We start from the raw sequence: 17,089 nt of genomic DNA on the forward strand, positions 1-17,089 counted from the left end.
TAACACACTTCAAATGTGAGCGAAAGGTCATTTAGATTAGACACTGCTTTGACCTTTCACCCTCCACATGACAATGTATTTTATATTTTTTCAGTCACCTGTTCTTGGCCAAAGGTGGTAAAAGACAAACTCAGATGTCCTATTGGTCAAACAAATGATTAAGAAATTCAATTTGATATTAAGGATTGACCTGATCCACTGTACTGTGTTTCAAACTACAGTCCATCCCTTTTTATTGTTTTAAAAGTCTTTGTCCTTAACAAACACTATGACATTACCATGCAAACATTATACCAGTCCTAAGTGTGGAATATTTCATATTTTCAAGTCTCTAATGCTCAGTTAAAACAGTAATATTATGTAAACTTAGTTTTCTGTTTAAATATATTTTAATGTCATGACAAAGGTACATTTCCAGCATCATTACTCCAGTCTTCAGTATCACATGATCCTTCAGAAAACATACTTTTGTCCTGAAGTGTATATAGTAATTATTTAGTGCTGTGATATATATATATATATATATATATATGAACGTAGTATTAATATCTGAAACCATCACTGCACACTGACACTGCATTTGTTTTGTACTGTAGTTAATCATTTATGAGATCTGCTGGAGAGCTTCTGATGTAAACTCTTAACTAGATCCGTTTAAACCACAAATCCGCTTGATAAGGGTTGGTATTTTACCAATGCGACTGCAAATAGCTGTGTAACTAAAGATTTACCATGGCTGTCATAACACACTGAAAAATACTCTATAGAGAATTATAAATATATATATATATATATATATATATATATATATATGTATGTGTGTGTGTGTGTGTGTGTGTGTGTGTGTGTGTGTGTGTGTAAAATATTGCACATTATTTCTAGTTTAATTTAAATTATTATTAAAATAATACAGAACAAAAGAAAATCTTATGTTTGTAACTGGTAAGCTTATTCAAATTATAATATAATTAAACTGTATAAAATATTCTACTAAACAAGAACTACTTTATTTTTGCTGTTGTTATCTTTTGCTTTTTTTTACTTTGTTAGCAGCTAATATTAAAAATAAAATATTAGATATAGATAGATAGATAGATAGATAGATAGATAGATGTGAGAAAAAAATGTATTTAATAATTAAAATAATTATTTTTATGAACATATTTGCTTGCTGACCATGTTATTAATATATATATATATATATATATATATATATATATATATATTTACAGTAACAACTAATATAATAGTAGTAATGGTTGTTGTTGTATTTCTAAGTTCTTTTTTTTCTGATAGCTGATAATAACATTCACTTGTTTACTTTATAAACCGGTGAACGTTGGTCATCATGTGCTTCATTCTTTCATGTTGTACTCAATACAGGAAGCTTGTCATAAACCACATGCAGTTTCCCTTTAGGTGCAGAACTGTGTGTTAAGCTGTTTGTGGCTTGTCAGTGTCTGTGTGACTCTCAAAGCTCTCATACACTGGGACTGTTTGCAGGATCGGATCATGATATGGCGCGGTTGGTCTTCCTTCTTATCTCCTGCCTTCAGACGTTCTACACAACATGTCAGGCGAATGAACAAGGTAGAGTATATTTGATGTATTTTCTTTATGATCTGTATTATTATAGTCTTTAAGGAAGTGTAAACATATCTGGCCACATGACTACAGTGCAGACAAACCGGTTCAGTAAGAATTTTTCATGTGATCAAGTGTGACATGAGTTCACTTTGAGTCTATGGAATATGCCTTGATATAAACTCTGTGTCTACATGTTTGGTTTCTCCTCAGCTTCTCTGAAGTTTGTTGGTATTGGAGACTGGGGTGGACTTCCTATATACCCCTACTACACACCACATGAGTTTGACACGGCCAATGAACTGGGCAGAATCGCTGAGAGCTCAGGGCTGGACTTTGTCCTCAGTCTTGGAGATCATTTCTACTTCAGCGGGGTCAGAGACGTAGATGACACCCGCTTTAAGGTGAACGCCAGGTTAAGTCAGTTGTATGATTCACCTCTGAAATTTCTGTCTTAAGTGCTTGTGAAATTTGCACACACCTTTTGAGGGATCTGTCATGCAAGATGTAGGGTCTTCTCAGGTTAATGTTTACACTGGCATTACAGCATCAAAGTTTGATGACCAGGACCAGACATGTTAAAGAGCAGATGGTAATGGTGTGTAGGGTACTTCAGCTCTTCTTTACACTCTCTGCTCACCTGATATAGTCAGTGTCACAGATGAATTGGTCCCTCTAGTGGCAGAAGAGCAGAATACAGTCAAGCTTATATTCTCCGGACCTACAAGCTTACATTATTATATATAAAATAAAATAAAATAAAATAAAAGGACCAGGGTACTTTATTTTATGGTATTTTTATATGGTTTACCTGTTGCATTTAGTAAACACAAGTAAAACCACGGATGGATCCTCCTCACCATATTTAGATCAATGTAACTATGAAAATTGTTATTAAAAGTTGAAAACAAATAAAATAAAATTAAATTAAAAATATTATATTTTATGGTATTCTATATGGTTTACCTCTTGCATTTAGTATTTAGATTTTTAAATAAATAAATAAAAATAAATACCAAAAGGTGGTACTATGCTACACTGAGTGTCCAGATGGTAATATTATAGTGCTTTGACATATTTTATACCATGATAATATCTTATGCATTTACATCCCTTACAAAAAGTACTGTGACGTATCATTTAGCAATACCATGGCGCTTTCGTTTATACCATGGTATTATAATTCAAGTATAATGGTATTTACAAGGTATTACATAGTATTTACAAATGAATGCAAAAAAAAAAAAAAAATTGTGCCACAGTTACCATAGTAAACCATGGCCATTTTTAAGTAAAATAACTTAAAAATATAATTACTAACTTAAAAAGTATTATTATTATTTACTATATATAATATTATAGTTTTTAAATCACATAAATTACATAATTGTAATAATGGTAGTAGTAATAATAAAGAATAGAATTCTTCTTTTTCAGTCCACCTTTGAGAGTGTGTTCTCTCACCCTGCGCTGATGGCCGTGCCGTGGTACCTGGTAGCAGGAAATCACGATCACCGTGGAAACATATCAGCACAGATCGCCTACTCAAACAGATCTGAAAGATGGTGAGTGAGGTCAAAGGTCAGGCTCTATGTGTTCAAGAACGTGAACATGGGCATTCAGTGTGCTGGTGTTAATGTGTGGCAGGATCTACCCAGACCTCTACTATCAGCTGAGCTTCAAGGTTCCCCACAGCAACACTTCCATCACGGTCCTGATGATTGACACGGTGGTTCTGTGTGGGAACACCTATGACGGGCTTGACCCTGTAGGTCCGGAGAGCTACGCTGCTGCCAAACAACATCTGAAATGGATCGAGGAGAAACTTCAAAACACCAAGTGAGTTATTAGAACAACAGTAGCTACATGAGAGCCAAATACAAGCAGTCTGGCCCTAATAGAAGAACAAACAACATTGAAATCCAGTGATAATCACAGGATGTGTTTTCCTTTTACTGGGCAAACATTACAGGAATTTTAGGGCTTGTTTTTAAAGGCCTTTCACTTATTCTCTCTCACTTCTTCACTGTCTCAGATCCAAGTCAATCACATCCTCCTAAATCCCAGATATGAGTTGGAAAACACTCCCGGCATTCCATAATAAAAATAGACCCAGCTCTTAAAGAGATAGTTCACTCAAAAATGAAATCGGTTACCCTTTTGTCATTGCAGTTGTAAATGCAGCTTTGTTTTCTGAGCAGCAACGAAGAAGAAATGTTTCAAATATAATGATACATTCATTTCTAAGGTGTCTAATAGTTCAACATGATCAAAACTTTGCTTAAAAAAATGGCCTTATGTCGTCTGATTGATAAGTTATGCTTTTTTTGAAAGTAAAAGGCCTTTTAGAATAACTTTCAGGTTTCTTCTTGACGTGAAATCTTAGAAAGTAAGTCTTTTTAAATCTTAAAAAGTAAATGTAAGAACAACTTATGTATTGCTATTAATATTTCAGTATTAACACACTTACTGGACTGAAGCAATTTAGGTTTACTTGATTATCCATATGTCATGTTTTAGAAAAATCATGCTAAAATGTGAGTTTCAGATATGATACATCAGCCTTTATGAATATTTGATCAAAAAAGGATTTAAATATCATCTTATTAGGACATTCTACTGAAAGATATTGTGTTGGACCTGATATTTATGTGTATTTTATGTAAATGATGTGCTTATGGTTATAAAGATCTCACTGATTTACATTACAATCTATCAGAATTTCTCTCTCTTCCTACTTTTGGTCTATATATATATATATATATATTTTATTATATATTATATATTATATATATATATATTTATTTATATATTTATACACTATATGAGTCCTACAAGAACCTGGTGTGTCAGATATGATACAAAACAAAAACACTATTTAAAACACTACTCATTCATATTTCAGACAGGGTTAAAGAATATTCATGCCACAATTTAAGTTAGAAGTTACAAGGCAATTCTTTTTGCCCAGTTTTATGACTTCAGCACTATGGACATAAGGTGATGCGCTTGAGAGTTTGGTGTTTAATATACAAACCGTAAACAGGCAGATGAAACTGAACTCAAACAGCACATGGCCTCACATGTGCAGGGGAAATTACAGTAAAAATACCACTGAGAAGAATAGCGGCAAACTCTCACAGCTGTTTTCCACAACAGAAGTGAAACAAAGTTTATGTTCACCAAATGCGTTTAGTAATAAATGCATCTGTTTATCCTCAGGTCAGATTTTGTCATTGTGGCCGGTCATTATCCAGTCTGGTCCATTGGGCATCACGGTCCGACCAAGTGTTTGATATCAGAACTCAGACCTCTTCTGAAGAAGTACAGCGTCTCCTTATATCTGAGTGGTCATGACCACAGTCTACAGGTCGGTATCTTCAACATCACATCATCACGTAATAGAAAATCTAAATAGTACTATAACTTTTCAATAAAACATTCTATTAAAGGTTCACCCCCAAAAATGAACATTTTCTGAAAATGTACTCACCCTTAGGCCATCCTAGATGTATATGAGTTTGTTCGTTAATTTGGAGCAATTTACATAATTTGCTCAGCAATGGATCCTCTGCAGTGAATGGGTGCCGTCAGAATGAGAATCCAAACAGCTGATAAAAACATCACAATAATTAACAAGTAATCCACATGACTCTAGTACATCAATGTCTTGTGAAGTGAAACTGTCGAAACTTTTGCTTTCTGCTAAAATATGAGTCCTCTATAATACTGTATTGATTTCTCCAGAAATTATAGATTAGTTTCTTATAAAAATGCAGTTTTTAATTTCACAAGATATTAAATGATGTGATATAATCGTATGGATTACTTGTGGATTATGCCGTTTTTATCAGCTGTTTGGACTCTCATTATGACGGCACCTATTTCCATTTGTGAGCAAGTGATGCAATGCTTAAATTTCTCCAAATCTTTTCTGAATGAAAACAAATGTTAAAAAACAAAACAAATCAAACTCATCTACATATAGGAAGGCTTGAGGGTGCACACATTTGATCTATACATTTTGGGGGGATTATTACTTGTTTATTAAATGTTTTCTATTTCATCAGTTTATCAGAGAAGACGATGGAAGTTCATATGTTGTCAGCGGAACTGGAATCAATGCGGACATTTTCACCGACCACAGAAACAGCTTCCCGTCTTCTTGGCAGCTGTTCTCCAACGCAGTTAATCAGACGACAGGAGCGTTTGTGTACTTTGAGGTCAGCACTAGTGAGATGTTGATAAATTACATCCAGGAAGACGGGAAGTGTGTGTTCCAGACATCCGTCCCAAAACGCAACGTTCAACATTTGACGTCATTATAACATTTGCCCCAGTCTACTCTCAGTGAACACAAAAGTTCACTCTAATTGCACCAACAATTTTTTATTGTATATTTTTATGTACATTTTAATTTAGATTTACCTGTCTGTTTAGCTTGGTGTGTACAAAATAAAACATTTTTTATTGTTGATTATTGGAAAATACAGTGCACTGGTCTTGGACTTTGTATAGACAGATATTTTTTTATAAAATATATTTTATTTAAGTTGCAAATGTGAGTTTGCAGTCAGATGGGATGTGAATCAAAATAAAAGGATCTAATATATATATATATATATATATATATATATATATATATATATATATATATATATATATATATATATATATATATATATATATATATTCTTTAGAAATGAGGCTTGCACTTAAAATATTTGATGGGTGAAGTTACATTTAATGGAATAATTCCTCTAATTTACATTTGAGGGCGCAGTTGAGCCATTTATTTAATTGATAGACATCTAAATGAGTTTGATGAAGCAATATGAAACATAACATAAAATATAACGACACATGTGCATTTTTGTATATATAACAGTTTTATTTAAAAAATAAAATAAAATCCCACCTCAGTACCATTCCTACTGTTTTCACAGGTTTGTAGAATAATGATAAAGTTGATCAAAATGACAACAATAAACCAGATTTAACATTATTTTTTGATTGCTGGTTACCCACGTACATGTAAACCTAACAAAAATGTTTTGCTGTCACAAAAATACTTTACAAACAAATATAGTCTACCACATTAATAGCTAAAAAAATAAATTAGTGTTCTTTCATTTCATTAAATGTGCTCTGATTTTGATTCTCCCAAGTGCGCACAATAAAAACCCATTATAAACCATACAGTATTTCCGTTTGTTAGAAAGAAGAAGAAATAAGGCAGTGCTTATAAAATATAAAATATTTTACACTTCAGTGCCAGACTAAAGAACCCACCACCAGACAGTATAAAGGTCTTGTCTTGCTAAATAATATGTCTAACATATCTACAGTTTGAGGTTTCACAGAAACACAATTTTCCCATTGTTTTCTAATAGAACGGGACGCCATCCTCCCTAAGGGAGTCCAGTTGAGATCTACCAAACAGAGCATCCTCACTCCTCACACACCTTTCAGGGGTGATCCCTCTTTTCCTTTGTTTATTTCTCTCTGTCTTCGTCTGTAGCACGTCACGATGAAAATGATTGTTGTTACTGCCAAAATGATAATGAATATGGCTCCGAAGATGACACCCACACCATACTCTGCAAAACATTACATCATCGTCATTAAAGTCAAGAATTGGTTCGATGAGCTTGTGATGGACACCGCAGGAATTTTGCAGCTCTATTGGTCCCTAGACGCTGTGATGATTAATTTACAATCCACCCAATGGACACATTTCTTAGCAATTATGAGTGCTATCGGTTGGATTAAATGCCTCTGTGAAGCACACATTCATAGAGTCCATAGAATTCTGTGATGTGATACTTTATCAGCTCTTTGACACTTCATACAGGGATGTGTTACAGCCAGAGTCCAGATCAGGGGAGAGTGTCTATTTTGGGAAAATGATTCACTCTAACGTTTGCATTTCCTGAGATTGTTGTGTTGAAAATCCCTGACAGACCATGCTTTAGTGTAAAAAGTGAAAGCATTACCTGCAAAGACAGATGTGTTTTCTTCTGGTGAGCACTGGATGTTGCTGACTTCCCCGTGTTGTTTGTCCAGAGCGCGGAAGGGTAGGAAAGCCTGAACGTTAAAACAGTAACTCACTCCTCGGTCCAAATCTGTCAGCTCAATGGTGCTGTCTTTACTGATCTTCTCTCTCTGAAGAGGCAACGACATAAAATATGTTTAATATATAAAGTTAGCAATAATAACGATTTTTAAAAATGTTCTAATGTCGCTTATTCTCAGCAGGGTTGCATTTATTTATGCATTTATTAACAGTAATATTGTGAAATAGTATGATAATTTAAAATAAAAGTTTTCTATTTTAATTTATTTTAAAATATAATTTATTCCTGTGATACCAAGCTATATTACGCCTGTGTTCAGTGTCACTTGATCCTTCAGAAATAATTTTAATATGCTAATTTACTGCTCAAGATTATTATTAAAGATGAATGTTGTGATGGCTTTTTTATGGAAACAAAAATTAATTTTCTCCAGAATTCTTTGATTAATAGATATTCAAAATAGCAGCATATTAATCAGCATTTTAATAATGTAATTATAAATATTTTGTAACATTATAACTGTCTTCACAGTCAGTTTTGAACAATATATTGCATCCTTGCTAAATAAAAGTATAAATTTCTTTTTAAAATCTTTATGAAATCTTCTGAATAGAACTTTTTGAGATATTTTTGTAATTGTCATTTCTATTGTGCACTACATAATAAATCTAGGTGAATAAAAATATTTTTTTTAATTGTCATATTTTTAGAAAGACATATAATTACTCTTCAAGTTAAAAAAATATATATTTTTAAAGAAAAACAGTAATACATTGAATTAAACATACATTTGAATAAGAATTTTTTTTTCATACCTCAGTAATCTTTTTTTTTTTTTTTTTTTGAAATGTTGTTTTATACTAGAAGTCGGGATAGCACTAGACTTTAAAAAGTAGTGAAAGAGCTCAGAAAAGTCTGTTTACTGCTTATAAAAAAAGATTAGACAAATGAAAGATAGCACACTTTACAGTCAACACTAACCTTTCCTGTGCTCTTGGCTTTTCTGTAGGCAACCTTATACTGCAGGTTGTCTCCGAAAACATCCCGAATATTCAGTCTCTTTTTATCCTCATTAAAGAGAGCTGTGGGGATGTCCATTACGAGCAGCGTTATCTTCCTTTTGTCGCTGCTTACTTCTATTGTAAACTCTGGCTTGCCAATGGCAGCTGAAAGAGAATCAAAACAGAAGACCTTACAATGGTTCAATATCTTTTTGTCATTAAATAAAGGTGGTTGTAAAAGATACTGACTGTCATAGTAAGGGGAGAATTTCTCCGAGCTGACATGAGGGAACTCAACCATATCTGAGGAGACACCCCGCATGGGTTCAGACAGGACATCAGCGCTGTAAGAGGCATTCAGGTCTTTTAACCCTGCTGTCAGGTCGCATTCAGTTTCCATCATCTTGACACAGTGCTTCATCCGTTCTCTGTCCTGGCCGAGTCTACAGTCATTTTACACAGACATTAAGATAGTAAAGGAAACATTTGGAAATAATAAATCATATTAGATGAGAAAAAAGTGACAGGTTGGTGCCCTGCTGTAACAAGTCCTGGGGGTGGAGTGCAAGAGTTGCCAAATCTGCCTCATGTGAGAGATTAATACAGAGCTTATCGTTCATAAAGGTTCTTATGCTTTAAATATTAATAAAAGAATATCTAAACCCACTAACATTTAAATCAAATCAAGTTAAATTGACTGCAGAGATAAATGCAATGCACTTTTAATTCATTTACTGAGGAAAATTGATTGAGTAGAAATTAACAGAAAAGTTTAAAACAATAGAAACAAAATACATAATACACTTTTATGATCTTTTATCAGTTTATTGCCCTTTTCAGATTACACAGTGAGAAACCTTTTGATATAATCAACGAATTATGACTTGATTGGTCAGAATCAATATGATCTAAGTAATATTAGTCTTTTCGCTATTGTATGACACTAAAACGTTGAAGCTCATAGTGTACGTTTTACTTTATATAAACCTGCAAGAAGAAACTGTAACAGATCTAGACCCTTCGCTATTATGGAAAATACCTTTTAAAGTGTTTTTTAATTGAGCCCGGAAAGGGTGTGGTTCCTAAACAAATTATTTTCATAACTCTGATGCTGCATTCAAGACAGTGAATGTAAAATATACAACCTTACTACTGTGCTATATATTAATAATAACAAAAAAAATGACGACTTACTTTGAAAATTCGACAGTGTAGGAATAATTGGTTGGTTTTGGGCTCCATGTTAATATGGATTTAAAATTGACAGAGGACCAGGATACGTTTTGTGCTTTTGGAAAGATTTCTACGAAACAGAAAAGCAAATGAATCAATACATTATTAGAACGATAGAAATGAATAACACGCATTCAGTCATCTCGACACAGGTACGCGACTCACCTGAGGCGCAAGAGCTCGTGAAAAATAAAACCAGTACCAATTCAAGCCGGCTATATTTCATTTGCCTGTTACTTTCCATACTGTCCCCAGGCGAAAATATTAATCCAATTTCAGTACGAAGACCAAGAAAAAAATTCGGTACGAAGACCAAGTAAAACTCCTTTTACCAGGCAGGATAAAAATGACGGTGAAAACTCGTCGCAGGTGGTTTTTGAAGCACCCTCCTTGTGTGTGTGAGTTCAGAAAACCCACCCAGATTCCAGCGACCCTCAGGAAGCCCCGCCCTCCAGGACAAGTGAGTCTGTCTCTGTCTATGCACATACAAATATACTCACACAGTTGATTACATAAACGACTAAAGAACTTTAGTGATTAAAGAATGCAAGTTAAAAAGGAAAAAAATATTTTAATCATCAAATAATATGCAATTATTTATGTGACTATATATATATATATATATATATATATATATATATATATATAATTTAATAGTTATTCACTGATAGTGCTGATATTTAAAAATTCTTATTTAACCTTATTTAACAGTTTTGAGATTGTTGCGTTTGAATTAAAAATGTGATCTGAAGCATTGTTCGATGGGATGAGATGCAAACTAAACATGATTTAATCATGCATTATGTCACGTAACTGCTTATGGGCATTAACTCTTCTGATGACCACCATGACAACATATTACTCATGACATGGTCACGATTTGTATTTTGGGAAGCATGACTCCAGTTCTGTCCCAGTTTCAGCCGGTATGTGATGCAGGCACCTCTAGAGCGCTGAATGCCAGAAGGGGTCTGTTGCCCATTCAGATCCTCATGTAAATCAGCAGCTGGTACCTCACTCTAGCCTGTGGCTTTGCATGTTAAAATGCTTCCAGTGCTTCCAGTGAAACTCACCCAAAACCACAAGGGATAAGATAAGACTGGAAAAGGTTGGTTTTCCTTTAAGTCTCATTATTGCCATTTGAGAATCTCTTTACACAATTGGCTGTGCAACTTTTAGGCAATTGGCTGTGCCAAATGTGGATATTTAATGCCTAAACAATAGGGTTTGTCAAAAATTAAGTTTGAAAGATGTTTTATCAAAGACATTTTTGTTAGGAGTTTCATACAGGTGCAAGTAAAAAAGAGCCCCTTCAGTATAAGCCTATAAGCTTGTTTTGGGAATGTTAAGTTTTTCTGAATGAACAAACACTCTTAATTTAACGTTAATAGAATGTTCATTCAATGTTATCTGGTCTTTAAAGGAATAGTTCACCCAAAAATTAAAATGTACTCAAAATGTACTCAATCTCGGGCCATCCAACAGTAGATGAGTTTATCAGAACGGATTTAGAGAAATGTTGCATTACTTCTCTTGGTCACCAGTGGTCCTCTGCAGTGAATGGGTGCCGTCAGAATGAGAGGTCAGACAGCTGATTAAAAAAAAATCACATGATCACATCAAGCATCTTCATTTTTGGTTGAACTATAATGCTTTCAAATGTGAGCGCAAAACATTCAACCAACATCTTTGAGAACATTCAAAAGTAATTTTTCCACAATATTTGCAAAAAGCTGAAATGGAATGTTCATATAATCAAGAAATAGAAATAACATTTTCATGGGAATGTTACCTAAATGTTCTCAGGACATATTTTTTTCAGCTATGAATATATGAGATTTTTTTCAACCATTTTTAGCCACTGTAAGATTAAAATGATAAATCTGACGGGTTAGAAATATTAGACTCTGCACCGTTTGAAATACCATTCATGCTGAGAGCACAAACAGTGCTGATATTTATGGTTATGGGTTTATTCAAAACAGAATAATACAGATTATTTATTTAAAGGAAAATTTGATTATTTGACCACTCCAAATATCCAGAGATAAAACGAATGAGTCATGAGGCTCTCGAGGCCCAGTGGCTCTGTTTGAACAGAAGTTGGAAAGTTGATATTCTTTATATATTAGTATATGTGAATTGCATTCCTCATGTGAATGAAGTCATAATCCATTTATTTATTTATTTTTTACAATAGAACTGATCCACTGTGGTGTCTCCTCCTCCTCCTCATCATTATGGCTCTGGGGTTTTCCTGACCTCTCTGTTTATCCGGATCATCTCAATTGCTTCACCAGAAACCTGTGAGAGGATGTGAGGTCAGAAACAATGGTCAGAGCCTGAGGTTTGGCTGAACTCACTTGTACTCTGTGAAACTCAATGCTGCTTAAAAAAACAACCATGCCATATGCACTTTAATAAAAATGATAGATTTAGGAAAAGAATCATAAAAATTAAAGCACAAAATAACTGTACTGTTTAACCTTTCCATAAAATTACAGCAAAGTGACATTCTAACCTTTGTGCAAGTGTTTCCTTTGTATTTTGCTACATAAAAAAGAGCAATTATTTATCTATTATTTGATTTTAATTTAAACTATTTATAACCTTATTAATCAAATAAATAAAAACATTTTTTTTAAATAATTGTGGCCAACATGTATTTGAGAAAAGCATATATTAAATCATGAGTTTCCACCTGTTTTCAGTTGTTTTATTTTAATGAAAGATAAGGATTTTGTGAAAGATCTAAAGGATTAGCAATGCAGATTTTCTTTGTTCATATTTACCAAGGGTGACAATAATTCTGGCCATGACTGTAACTGAATATTCAATATCGATTGAAATATCAATACATTTAAATGTTTTTTAATATTGGTTGATAGTTATGGCACCAAATACATCATATCATACATTTATGATGTTTTTTGTTTTAAAAGGATTTGGTCACAATATAAAGAACAGTGTGAACATTCTTTAAACAACATGTGGTGATGACATGAAGTACAACATGAATAAATGATGACTGTATGTTTTTATTTTTTTGACCAAATTATTCCTTTTAAAAAAGGCACAATATAAGGAAATCAGCCCATTTTATCACACACCCAAATTGTTCATGTTTGTGAATGTTCCTGTATTGCCTTGGCATGTTTTGCTCTCCATATTGGAAAAAAACATCCTAATTTAAGGATCAATAAATTATGGAAAGTCCCCTGGGCCATTGTCAGATTTTATTTTATAAAAAAAAAAAAAAAAATTTTTAGTCTTAGCTTGTTACTTCAACATTTTTCCAAGTTCATATTCAAACTTAAATATACTGCATAATGCATATACCAAACCAAATCGATTCCTTCAGAACACACAGAGAAGATAACTTTTTTTCACATATTTGGTCATTTCTTTGCTCATAATCCAGGTAAACAGACTCCTGTGGCCAGATGAGGTCATTTCATGGAATTTTTTTCATGTTTTCTTGACAGAGGAAATACTGAAGACAAATTCATTTTGCTGTGAGTTTAACCTTTTTGTTTTTACAGACGGTCTCCAGGCTATTCTTCGTTACACTAAGATGTCATTACACTTTATTTCTAAGTGTGTCATCCTGAATCACACGTCCCGAAACTTTATAATCGACCTTTGACAGGTTTTTACTGTAAAAAGTAGCAAAAAAGCCCTGATAACCGAAAACTCACAGCCAGTGAATAAATAATTCCAAACTGACAATGTAAGAACTTCCAGAAACAGAAATTCCACAATCGGCTGAAGGTTGACAATGCATAATAATGTCCTGCATAATCACCCTAAACCATTACAGCAAGTCTGGAAGCAACTTCCTAACTCTGGGCCTCATCTGTCATCTCTTTACTGTTAGTTCAAATAGAGGCTGGAGTTCCGGTGACACAAAACAAGATTTTGTGCATTTTTCTCAAAATTATGTTCATTATTGGGATCGGTGCACATGTGGACAGATTTTGCTCACTCGTTTCAGAGCAGACAGCAGCTCTGGATTCGAAAACCTTTTTCAAGTAGTTCCTTTAGAGGCATTTTGTAATACTCGAGTCATTACTAGTGGTTTATCATGATCTTCACTTTAGAATTAATTATACATTATGCATAATTATGAACCTGTATACAGTTCTCCAGGAGAATTTTCTTTAGTTATTGATTATATAAGAATAAGGCATTATATCTGCTTTATAAGTTGTAAACAGCCAATGCCAAAAGCAGCCAAAGCAGCTAATTAATAGTGAGAATTGGTCCTTAATATAAAGTGTTGCCAATTTGTATTGATTTATTTATTTTTTTATATTCTTGTGGGATGCAGTGAATACACAGTTGCCTTATGGCCCTGAAACAGAAAAAAAAAATGTTCAAATGAACTTGCAAAAAGGAAAGACTTCAGGAAACAAAGTAAGATTTCAGGAAACAAACTGATTGCAATTTTAAATACAAAGCTCAACAGTTATAAAAACACGATGCCAAAAATATATCATTATTTACGAGCTTGGTTAATTATGAATAGACACAAGCTTGCAAAAATTTTAAAGAGCATATTAGCTCTTTCAAGACAGTGGACAAACTTATCAAACTTGCATTCCTGGGTGAAAAGGCGTGCAAGGGAACTAAACATAATATCTCACAAAAGCAAGAATGTGGTCCTGCCATTATCATTCTTGGCAGGCTGGCATGATCTTACTGGCATGTTCTTGAAATCTGAACAAAACCAACATTCGCAGGAGAGATATTTAGTTTCATTTGAACCTGTGACCTGTTCTCAATAAAGCTAACGAGTAATCTGTTGATTTATTTGTCTATGCATTACATGCTTATTGCAAAAGCTCAGGTGGAATCTGTGGAAAATCTACCAAACATGGTCAAATGTGTTAAACAAAGTACTTCTAAGTAGCTGACAGCCATTCAAAATACTTAAGAATGAAACACCCAACCACAGCAACTGCATAGCAACACCTTGGCGATCAGTTTCGCTTGTCTGAAACATCAACATCAAAATCCGGTCCAGATGCACTGCATTTTCCCACACTACATTAACTCTTTTGTTTATTGACAGAAACTTTTAAGGTTATTATTTTGTACTCAATTCTTCAAGGGAACTCTGTAACAAAACAGGCACCCCTTTGAGAGTCCCTTCGGAAAAAGAACATCTGGATCGACCACATTCTCTTGCATGTGGCTTGACTTGTGGCAGAGTGGATTTGTACACTCAGAGGACTTTGGTTTATGAGCAAGGGCAATAACATGCGGCCATTAAAGATAGCGGTAAACACTGTAAAAAAAAAAGTTAAGTTTAGAACTTAACATTTTTTTTGCGTTGCTTTTTTTAATAGTTGAAATCATCAGCATATTTGCCTTAAACAATCAATATTTTTATATTTGTTATATTTTAAAAGCAAATGCAAATCTTTATATATGTATAAATGCAGCCCCTTGCCTGACGGATTAAACTAAAATACAAAAATATATACATTTTCAAAGTTAATAAATAAAACAAAGATTGGAGTATGCTTTTTGTTTACATTCAACTCATTACTTTAATTATGTGTGAAATTTATCAATTTCTAAATGAATTTTTTTAATGATTTTTTCAGTGTAGTGATCATTGGGCAGAAAAGCCACAAAAGACCAAAAAGTACAAAACAACATGATGAACATCTGCTAGCTGAGCAGAATGCAAAGCTGCATCTTTGGCTCTGAGTTACTGGTAAGTCTGCCTCTCCCCAATCATGTGACTGTGTTTGAGCCAATGAGCAACACAAATTCATTAATAGTTGTTTACCTTCCTTCCCTCATCAAACAGGCATCCTGGAGAGATGTTAAAAGTCCAGATTTCAGACCTTTCGGCCTGCTCCCTCTAGGATGCCAGTTACAAAGAAAGCTTTATAGAGAGTGGAAGAGAAAAAAAACACAACTTGATGAACGTGCATAGACTAGGAGCAAATCTGCCTAGTGATCAACACTGCTGTGTAATTGTTTGAGTATTTTCCACATTTTCCTTTATAGATAAGCTGAAGCTATACTAACTATGCAAGACTGTAATGACAAAGCTTTCCAGTAGTGTCATGAGTCAGAGACAGACACTCAAAACAAATGAAATGCCTAAAAGCGGAAATGACAAATCACTCCTCTAAGTATGATATATTTATAATCACTCAAAAATACAAAAAGGAACACAACATCTGCTTGAAGAAAAAAAAACATTAAAAAATAGAGGGTTAAAATTAAAACTAAAACAAAATTAACCCCATAAAATAAAAACATTTCCATTACTTGAAATAAAATAAACGTTAACTGAAATAAAAAATAAAATAAAATATATATATATATATATATATATATATATATATATATATATATATATATATATATATATATATATATATATATATTATAGCGTTTCTTATTTTAATCAAGTTTAACTTAATGTACTAAAATAACTAATAAAAATATGCAATTGTGAATTATTTAAAAAAAATATTTAAAAACTACAAAGAAAATAAACATATACAGTATAAAAGAGAAAATAGACATATTAAAATTTATACAGAAACTTATAGACATGACAAAAACATGCAACAAAATTACTGTACTTTAACTAAATTTGAAATGAAAACGGAAATTACACTGACTCAAAATATTAGTAAAACAATAAAAGTGTCCAACTGATACTAACAAAACACTGAATAGAAGATGCAAAGTCAATATCATAAACAAATTTATATTTCACAAGAGTCACACAAATATTTACTTGGCAAACACACCCTTTTATTTGAAACATTAACACACCCTTAACATTTGACTATTATTTTCTTTAATCATCTGATGACTTTTGTTTGTTTCCATGCACTATTACAATTAAAGAAGTAGTTTGTCTAAAATGAATGTATCCTCATGTTATTTTAAACCTGTATTACTTTTATCCTTCCAGAATATTCCAAAAAAATAGTATTAATATTAAAATAAACTTATGCAAAAGTATCCAAACCATAGTAATAATAAAAATACGGTAGCTTTGGGCAAGAAACAGATTGATTGGTTCAATTTATGAATAAATTATTAATGAACTGGTTCAGTAACTGGCTCAACTGCTTCACTGACAAGATTTGACTTTAGGGAATTAATAATTTACAAAATACTACTCCCTGGGCCTGAGAGCTAAAACAAAGGTCACGA

The 17,089-nt window shown here is 33.1% G+C and overlaps 2 protein-coding genes across 2 annotated transcripts; one reads left to right on the forward strand and one right to left on the reverse strand.

The window, feature by feature from the left end:
- Positions 1-1,406: 1,406 nt before the first annotated feature.
- Positions 1,407-6,072, forward strand: acp5b (acid phosphatase 5b, tartrate resistant). The gene is made up of 6 exons (XM_052596058.1): positions 1,407-1,590; positions 1,798-1,988; positions 3,022-3,149; positions 3,232-3,423; positions 4,807-4,954; positions 5,655-6,072. The coding sequence occupies exons 1-6, from the start codon at positions 1,518-1,520 to the stop codon at positions 5,910-5,912; spliced, it is 990 nt and encodes a 329-aa protein (XP_052452018.1). The 5' UTR covers positions 1,407-1,517; the 3' UTR covers positions 5,913-6,072.
- A 382-nt stretch (positions 6,073-6,454) lies between these two features.
- On the reverse strand, positions 6,455-10,296 carry f3a (coagulation factor IIIa). The gene is made up of 6 exons (XM_052596059.1): positions 10,061-10,296; positions 9,857-9,965; positions 8,912-9,105; positions 8,643-8,827; positions 7,581-7,749; positions 6,455-7,184 (listed from the first exon to the last, which is right to left on the reverse strand). Exons 1-6 carry the CDS (start codon positions 10,137-10,139, stop codon positions 7,042-7,044), a joined length of 879 nt encoding a protein of 292 aa, XP_052452019.1. The 5' UTR covers positions 10,140-10,296; the 3' UTR covers positions 6,455-7,041.
- Positions 10,297-17,089: the final 6,793 nt, after the last annotated feature.

The sequence above is a fragment of the Carassius gibelio genome, chromosome B24, assembly GCF_023724105.1.
Source record: "Carassius gibelio isolate Cgi1373 ecotype wild population from Czech Republic chromosome B24, carGib1.2-hapl.c, whole genome shotgun sequence".
Taxonomy (NCBI): Eukaryota; Metazoa; Chordata; class Actinopteri; order Cypriniformes; family Cyprinidae; genus Carassius; species Carassius gibelio.